The sequence below is a fragment of the Elephantulus edwardii genome, unplaced genomic scaffold (genome assembly GCF_000299155.1).
Source record: "Elephantulus edwardii isolate Elephantulus edwardi_28Jun2011 unplaced genomic scaffold, EleEdw1.0 scaffold00080, whole genome shotgun sequence".
In the NCBI taxonomy this organism is placed as follows: domain Eukaryota; kingdom Metazoa; phylum Chordata; class Mammalia; order Macroscelidea; family Macroscelididae; genus Elephantulus; species Elephantulus edwardii.
Window position 1 is genome coordinate 11,218,936 of NW_006399830.1, and position 8,812 is coordinate 11,227,747.

At 53.9% G+C, this 8,812-nt stretch overlaps 1 protein-coding gene across 1 annotated transcript in view; it reads right to left on the bottom strand.

Moving 5' to 3' along the window:
* The window catches only part of CLIP2 (CAP-GLY domain containing linker protein 2), a 48,715-nt gene extending 40,113 nt beyond the window's left edge, over positions 1-8,602 (bottom strand). The window contains exon 1 of the mRNA XM_006889784.1: positions 8,479-8,602. Within this exon, the coding sequence (XP_006889846.1) occupies positions 8,479-8,602 (124 nt within the window). The remainder of the gene's footprint in view (positions 1-8,478) is intronic.
* Between the last annotated feature and the right edge of the window lie 210 nt (positions 8,603-8,812).

The following is an 8,812-nucleotide window of genomic DNA, read 5'->3' on the forward strand; positions in this document are numbered from 1 at the left end:
AAGGTGAAAATTTCTTTTTAAAAAAGTTTTAATGTAGGGGAGCTCTGGTGGCCTAGTGGCAAGGAGCTGCAACTACAATCCCAGAGGCGCACGGTTCGAATCCACCAGATGCTCTGCCGGGTGAAGGAGGGACAATCTCCTCCTGTACCAGTCAGATCTGATTTGACGGTACACTCACACAAAAATAATAAAATAAAAAATAAAAAGTTTTAATGTGGTAAAATACATATACCTAAATATGTAATATTGTGATGAGTCATACTAAACGCCAGCCTTTTTCATGTGCAAAATTCAGAAACTTCAACTGCATTCCTCATGCTCTCCAATTCTGACCGCTATTTCCAAGACCTTTTCACCAAGCTCCACTGAGTTGGAAGCGACTCCTAGCGGACCCTCCACTGGTTTCCAAAGCCATCAATCACCTGGGTGGAGAGTGTGCATCTTCTCACCCCTTGAAAAGAAACTTACTACCTCTTAAACAGTAACCCCTCAGCCCCATCTCTCCTCCCAGCCCCTCGGAGCCACTAATACACTTTCTAGGCGTTTCATCCACACAAGTGATCAGAAGACACGCTTTAAACGTCTGTTACTTAGTATTCTTCAGTAATACCTCAAGGTATGATTAAAAAATATTAAAAAAAAAATTTCCAAAGGGAGTTCTGGTGGCCTAGTGGCAAGAAACTGCACTGTAGTCCCAGAAGTACTGCAGGTTCGAATACACCAGGTGCTCTGCTGGAGAAGGAGGGGCAATCTCCTCCTGTACCATCAGATCTGATTTGATGGTGTGTAGACACACACACACACACACACACATCATCATTATCATCATCAAATTTCCTAGTACAGAAAAGCAAGGAACTCATGCAATATTATTCAAAATGGGTGAGCCTGGAGGACATTATGCTGAATGAAATATCTCAGATGCAAAAGGACAAATATTGCATGATGCCACTGTTGTAAAATGGGACTGATATCAGGGTTGGGGTAAGACAGAAAAACTGGATAAATTGTGTATACTGCACTGAAACAGAGGAGGGAGTGAATAATTTAAAAGCGATGTATGATAGGGTATTACGGTTATCACAAGAGTCCACAATTAAGGTTGCATAGTGGAATGTACTTGGGGCGGCGGGAGGGGTGTGGGGGGATTGTGTACCAGGGAACGAGTGTTTCTTTTACTTTTGAAAGAGAGGAGCGAACTGGGGGGGGGTGAGGAGGGCGGGGAGAGAAGTGCAGCAATGAATGAATGGAAATCCAAAATCTCTGTAAATGCTCATTAAAATTATTTTAAAAAATGCCTAGTACAATCAGGTTTGAAAACCAGCAGTTTGAAGAACGAAAATTCCCTGCAGCACTTTTTGGAGCCTTTAACAAGTGAACAATCACTGTGACCACCAAGCAGCTAAACATGAGATGACCCCACGATCTATCACTACACCTGGGCACCTACGAGGGTGAGGAGGGGTGCTCTTATAATCACATCAAGTGAACTGGTAAATACACCAGTCCATCTAGAAACCCAGTCTTAAAGCACAGCATTCTCTGCTCATTACTATCTAAGGAAATCTTGTCCACCCTCCAAGTTCAGTGTAGACCATGCAGAACCCCAACTGGGCCACCATACCCCACAGCATGAGGTCTCTGTCAGTTTGCAGAGCCTCCATCCTAGGCCCAGGTACACACCTGTATTCACCCAGACCCAAGCCTTGGAGGGGACACCCACGCTGCCTGGTCTCCGTCCCCCGGAGGAAGCCCCAGGGCTGCGCTAAAACACAGAGGACCACAAGCCCCAGTGTCCGTCCTGGTGGCTCCAGAGCAGCATAAAAATGCCCACAAGTCCCCGCGTGGCCCTCTGCTCTATGGCCCCTCCTGTCTCAGCAGGTGCTGGAAAGCAGAGGTCATGGGTGAAGGTGGGGGTCTCCAGAGCAGTCCCCCAGAGAGTTGTCCCCCTGCCAGCCCTCCCTCTACCCTGAAGTCAGTGCTTCCAGCCATGTGTGCCCACCCCAGCTTCCAGGGAAAATTGAACCTGGTATTCACCACCCACTCCAGCCACCCAGTTGGATCCACGTGAATCCCCCTCCCCTGCATGCGGCCAGGCCCACCTGAAGCTCCCCAACCCGCCACACTGCCTGTCCCTGGAGTGGGGCTCCCTCATCAGCCTACACACCACAGGCTTCTGCGTTTCAGGGGGTGCTCAGCGTTCTCCTGAACCAAACAGCGGCAGAAACATACCTCCCTCCATGCCCAGGGTAAGAGGGAGATGGGAGGGACGCCCCAACCACCACCTGCAGCAGGGCAGGCCCAAGAGGAGCTCACCTGGGAAGGAGCAGAGCCGGCCTCCCATGGAGAAGCCCGGCTGCAGCGTGGGGCCGCCCTGATCGCCCCGCCTGCACTGATGCTGGGCAGTGACGTCAGGGGCAGCAGGCGGCTGGCCTCCCCACCCCGCTCCCGCCAGCACCTGGCGCGGCCAGGGAGTTTAGGATGTGGTTAGGGGAGCGGAGCTGCAGAGGAGACCTTGAAGGGCAGAGGGCCGTCTGGGCCGGCTCCGCCAGGAAGGGCCAGAAGTCTCGGTCCAGCCGAGGGCTCATCGTGGGCCACCTTAGGGGTGCGTCAACATCTAGGATGGGCCACTTAGATTTGGGGATTCCTGCCCCGGGGCATCAAGGTGAAGACTGACAACTGGGGTGGGGTCTGTTCAGGAGGAGATGCAGAGTCGTCAGCTCTGTGGCCACCCCAGGTGCCAGGTGGTATCTCCCCTCAGTTATCCAGAGTCAGGGTGCTCCAGCTCCCGGTCCCACACTGGCCTCTGGGGGTGATTCTGTCCCACGTGGTTCAGCCCGCTGTCTGCCCCCAATACTCTGTCCTTCATGTCCTTTGTGCCCCAGGGAGGCCCAGTGGTCCTGCCAGCTCTGGAATCAGCCCACGTGAGCCTCTCAACCCCAGCTCTGCCAGTGTCTGGTTGTGTAACTCTGGAAAACTCAGTGGGGAGCTCCTAGCCTCAGTGTTCTTATCTTTAAAATGGGGAGAAGGGCAGTTACCTCCTGGGTTAGTGATGAGAAATAAACACAGTAAGATATCGGCTGCCTGAGACGGAGGGGGCACCAAAGGCTGTCCCTCCCTGACTCTCTCAAGTTGGACCAAAGTGCAGAGGGAGGGAGGCCCGCCCAGGACCTGCCTGCCTCAGCAGAGGGGTGACCAGGTCTGCCTGGACACGGCTCCCCTCATCCTGCCCCCTCGGCAGCTCAAAGCCAGGATCTGAGAGTAGGGCAAGGGATCCTGTTCACAGGACGGTTTCCTTCCCCCAAGTACAAGAAGCCCCAGCCCTGAGCACTGCGGGCTGTTCTTCTCCCTGGGGTCCCAGCCCCAGTCCTAACCATTGCAGGCTGTTCCTCCCTGGGGTCCCAGCCCCAACCTGATCACTGCAGGCTGTTCCTCTCCCAGGGCTCCCAGCCCCAGTCTTGACCACTACAAACTGTTCTTTCCCGGGGGCCCCAGCCTCAGTCCTGACCACTGCCAGCTGTTCCTCTCTTGCGGGTTTCAGTCCCATCCTGACCACTGCGTATGTATCTTCTCCTGGGGGTCCCAGCCCCACCCTGACCACTGCGGGCTGCTCATACTCCAGGGGTCCCAGCTCTAGCCCTGGCCACACCGCAGCAGCAGCCTGGAGCGGACCCCTTCTTACAGCAGACCCAGGACGACCTCCAAGCAGTCTTCTCGTTTCCCTGGGTCCGCGTGGGTCATGTGTGTTCATCTGATTTCCAGTCCTCAGAACGCCCGGCCTGCTCACTGCTCCCCTAAGCTTTGAGTGTGTCACTCAGAGTCCCCTGCTGACCACAGGGGCTGCTCCCTGACCCTCTACCCAGTCCTCTGCCCATAGGTGGCTCCAAGCCACTCTCCTGCTCACTGCTCTGGCCACTTCTCCCCACACGAGGCCCCTTGAGTGTCTGCCTTGGTCCTCCTGCCGCCTTTGTGTGAGATCCTGGGCCCACACCGGACCCCACACGTCCCCCGGGATGGGCGGAAATCACCCTTGGCTGGACCCTCTCCGGAGGCTGAGCTCATGTTTTGGGAGACAGCCATGGCCTGACGCCCAGGGGAAGGCCAGCGGTGGGCCCTCCCCAGTCACCATCACAACCAGGCCCGGCCTTCGGCAATGAGCATACGTGGGGGTGGGCTCCCTGTGGGGCAGCCCCCTGGGGACGGGGAGTCCAAGGACAGAGACCCTGGGGCGGAACAAATGCAGCTCTGGTGGAACTGTTCCTCCTGCGCCTGGCAGGGTTTCACTGCCAACTGCTTCCGGCCCGTCCCTGCCCCGGCTGGCGGCTCCCCTGCGCAGAGGCAGCCTCGGTGCCCGGGGGGGAAGGGTACCAGCTGCAGGCTCTGCCGCCAATACCCCATCAATCAAGCCTTCAGTGGTCCTCCTCTCTCAGGACCGAGCCAGACACCCAGCCCCCACATGCAGAGGCTCTCACGAGACAAAGGGAGTGTGGCCCGGGGGTCCCCAACCTCGCCAGACAGATGAGGACCCCACAGAGGCAAGGGAGAGGCTCCCGTGACCAGCAACAAAACCAGAGAAACCAGGATGTGAGAAGAGACGGGGAGGGTGCAAACAAACCCTTTAGGACAGCGACGTGTGGGCATGAAATAAAGACTGGCAGGAACCGGAGCCCAGTGGCAGCCAAGAGGGGCCAAGCGGGGGCACAATGGGCTCTCCTCAGGCTCCTGTGAGGAGATTACAGATGGGAGACAGGAAGAGAAATGAATCTTTAATGCGTTCTGTACCTGCAGGCACTCCTTGTTCAACTCCCCGGATCCCATAAAGGAAGGAAGGGTGCGCATCTCATCTGTGCAGGAGGAGACGGCAGCTCAGAGGAGCTAAGTAACGCCCTCAGGTCTCACAGCAGAGACCATGAGAGCTGGAGCAGGGGGCAGGGGTCAAGAAAGAACCCAGAAGGTTCTCTGGAGGGGCTCTCTCCCTCTTCTTAGTAAATTACACGTACCCCTCAGCCCCCACCAGACTGAGCCCAAGATGTGACCTGCTCCCTCTCCCCAAGAGGCTCTACTGGTCCTACTTACCTCGAACTTAATATTCCCCAAACAACGTCAAGGCCGAGTCAACGGCTTCCTCTGAGAACTTTCCCCTGACCTCCCACTCTCTCCTGACCGTCCACAGCCAGGTGGCTGCATGCTTCCTCACGGGCCTCTCCTGGTAACCTGAACACACAGTGGTCCACGGGATGGAACCGAGGCTGGGTCACTGCTCTGCTGTCATCTCCAACGTCCAGCATGCTCAGAACACTCCCAAGCCCTTGTCCTTCACTATCAGGCCTCTGCCACTCTCCTCACCCTCACGGCACACCCTGTCCTTAACAAACCTGCCCCAGGACCTTTGCGTCACTCTCCTCCACCTGGAAGACCTTGCCCCTTAGTTCTCTCTTGCTCAGGAAGCCCACTGGACTTTCAGACGAGGCAGCTGTGGGTGGGGCCTGCCTGGTGCTGCCTGACCATTTACACTAGCTGTTTGGTTATCAGGCATCCAGTTCTGCCCACTGCCTGTGACACTGGCCCAAGTCTCCATTGACCCCAGCCAAGTCCCAGCTTGGCCAGACTGCCTTCTGGATGGTTCTGTCTCTTCAAACCTCTTAGCCGGCCAGACAAGATGGGCAGTGCCTGACCCTGGGGACTGGACTCTAACTGAAGCAAGGATCTGTGCTCAAAAATAGGATCATGTAGAAAAACAGGAAACAGTCCTAATTTTCAACTGCAAAGAATGAGCAAAGAGGATTTTCAGGCCCTTTTATCACATCCCCTGGAATGAAAGCCCTCCAGAGGCTTTCCTACTTCTATGAAGAGGAAAAAGAGGCTGGGTTACAGTGCATAATGAGCTTTTTTTTTTTTTTTAATTTTTTTAATTTTGAGATTTTAATGAAAATTTATAGAAAACTTGGATTTCCACTCATTCACTGTCGCATTTTCCTCTCTACCCAGCCCAGCAGTTCGCTTTTCTCTTTGAAACAAAATTCTTTTTGTTGTTGCCCTGTAGTGAACTTTTAAGTGAAGGGTCAGTAGTTCAAATCCACCAGCTGCTTTCTGGAGGAAGACGGGCGGTCTCCTCCCATAAAAACACATTGTGGTGGCTGCTCTTAGGGGCCATCAAGTGGAGTCTGACTCAAGTGACCCTATAACCTTGTTCTGTCCTGTGGCATCTTCATCACCTCTGACACCCGTGAGTCCACTGCTGCCATCACCGTGGCCGGGGTCTTCCTCTCTTTCGCTGACCCTCCACCTCCCCAAGCGTGGACCCTCCCCTCTCCATGGACCAGTCTCTCCTAGCAACACGTCCCAAGAATGTAAGACGAAGCCTCGTCGGCCTTCCGGCTGCACTTTCTCAGAAGTCTACAGAAGGCGACGGGAGTCAGAATGGATTCGATGGTTTGGTTTGGTTTTACTGAAATGAAGGGGAGACGCCCGATGCCAGGACCCCACTTCCCTGTCCTCTCGACCTCAACACGCTTCCTCATCTTCTCTTTTCTCCTTCCATGGATCCCTGAGAAGGACTTCAAGCTTAGAAAATAGAGGGTCAGAGAGAGGAAACCCTCAACACAATGGCTCAACACGGGGCCTGCAACAACCAGTTTAAGTCGGTGACGATTATGAAGGTGACGCTGGATCAGGCAAGGATCAAAAGTCTCCTGTACGCGGGGTCGCTAAGGGCCTGAGCACACTTAACAACAACAACGTACGCAACACAAGAGTCCCCAAGTGGTGCCAACAACTAAACGATGGACTGCCAGGCAAAAGGTTGGTGGTTCAAGCCCACCCAAGTGTCTGGTAAGCTGCTTCCAAAAGGTCACAATCTCCCTGAATGAACTGTGGAGCCGCTCGACTCAGAGTACACGGGGGTGGGGGGGTGTGTGCCCCCAACGCGAGTCAGAACCGACTCAGACAACACCGCTCTCCACGCTCTGTCCTCTTAAGACGGTACCCCTCTACCTCGTGATGCAGCCCTTCACTGCCCCCCCCAGACCCACCGGGCTCCTGACACAGGTGTCACCTGTGCCTCCCACCCGAAGGCAACACCCACCAGCAGCCTGATTAAGCTGAACTGGGCAGGGGTCGGTAAAGGAAGCAGGAGAGAACTAATGTGAAAAACAATGTATACCAACTCTGTAAGCAAACCAATATAAAATAAAAATTTATTTTTAAAAAAGCCACAAACATGTCTTGGGTAGAATGAAATATATGCCAATCACTCAAATGCTGTAAAATGCGTAAAGCTTTTATGAACAGGGACAAACGCCACTAGATTGTATGAAAAAGGGTGAGGGAAGCAACTAAAGTAAAAGTAAGAGTAAATGTACTAGGGCTGCAAATAGATACGATAAAAACTGTGGAGGGAAAGATGGCAAAACAAGAACCACAGCTGCCTTGGAAGGGAAGCGGAAAATTATGGGGGATTTTTTTCCTCCTGGTTCAAACTTTCCAAATAATTCACAATAAGCATACTTTACTTTGAGCCTCAGAAAAAGAAAATCAAATATTACTTTTAGCCTCAGAAAGAGGCAAATATAGCGGTTCTTTCAAGTTGCTCTGGTGGCAAGGACCATACCATGTTGAGTTTCTAACTAAGAGGTCAGCAGTTCGAATCCCCCAGCTGCTCTGAGGGAGGAAAAGTGGGTAGTCTCCTCCTGTAATGGAAGCCAGACCGGGGGGGGGGGGGGGGTTGTGACACATGGGGACTAGTGGAGGGAGGTGAATGTGCAAGTATAAGGAGGCCTGTGAGTGTGGTAGGTTAAGTGTTGAGCTATTAACCAAAAGCTTAGTGGTTCAAACCCACTAGCCCCAAGTTTTGGGGGAAAAACAAATTCAGTTGTCTCTATTAGAATTTAGAGCATGGGAACCCAACCAAGACTGAACATGAGTCAGAATCAACTGAAGGAAGTAGTGTTTCTCTACTCAACTTGCCCTCTGGGCTGGTGCCTCCTGGCCCTGCCCTGAGGGCACCCTCTGCCCCCAAGAAGGAAGACAGCACTTAGATAAGGCGAGGGTAAAGGGCAGGGAGTTGTGTAGGAGACAGGAGGGACAGTGGAACATGGGACTGTCACCTCATGAACCCCACGAGGGGCCGGAATAGAGGGCAGGGAGGCAGCTAGAAGAGAGAGTGTGCACCTGGCTGTTGTAGCAGCTGAATCTCTGGACCTCTCCCTCCTCATCTCCAGGTGTGGCTGACACTGGTACCCATACAATGTCTGTCAGGTTTTTTGTTTGTTTGGGATATTTTTTTAATATATATAAAATTTCTTTTATAGCATATCCTTCCCATTTAATTTCCCCCCCATTCATTCATTGTTGAACATTTTCCTCCCTGTCCCCGGTTCGTTTTTAAAGTGGCTGCAGTCAGACATAAAGAACTCAGTGAACCAGGGTCTGGTCTGTGTTCCCGGCCCCCCTCACCCCACCACCCTCAGCCCCACACACCTTCCTTTGAGTTGGTGGTGGCGGCGGCAGCAGAGGCTGAGGTTGACCCAGTGGACGTCCGGCCCACAGGGCTCGAGTGCTTCCCCCCGCGGCCGGGGGGCTTCAGGCCGCTGGGCTTCTGCATGATGGCACCACTTGCTGGGTGGACGAGCCGGCTTGGGTTACGTCCTCTCTGCCATCCTCACCTGGGGAGAGAACAGGAGAGACCAGGTCACAGCGTCACCCGTCGCAGCCCCCAGGGGCGCCCTGATGGTGACACAGAGGCTTTGCGGGATTCCAGCACCCCAGCACAGTGAGGCGGGGACCGCGATCACCTCAGCTGTGGTGCACACGT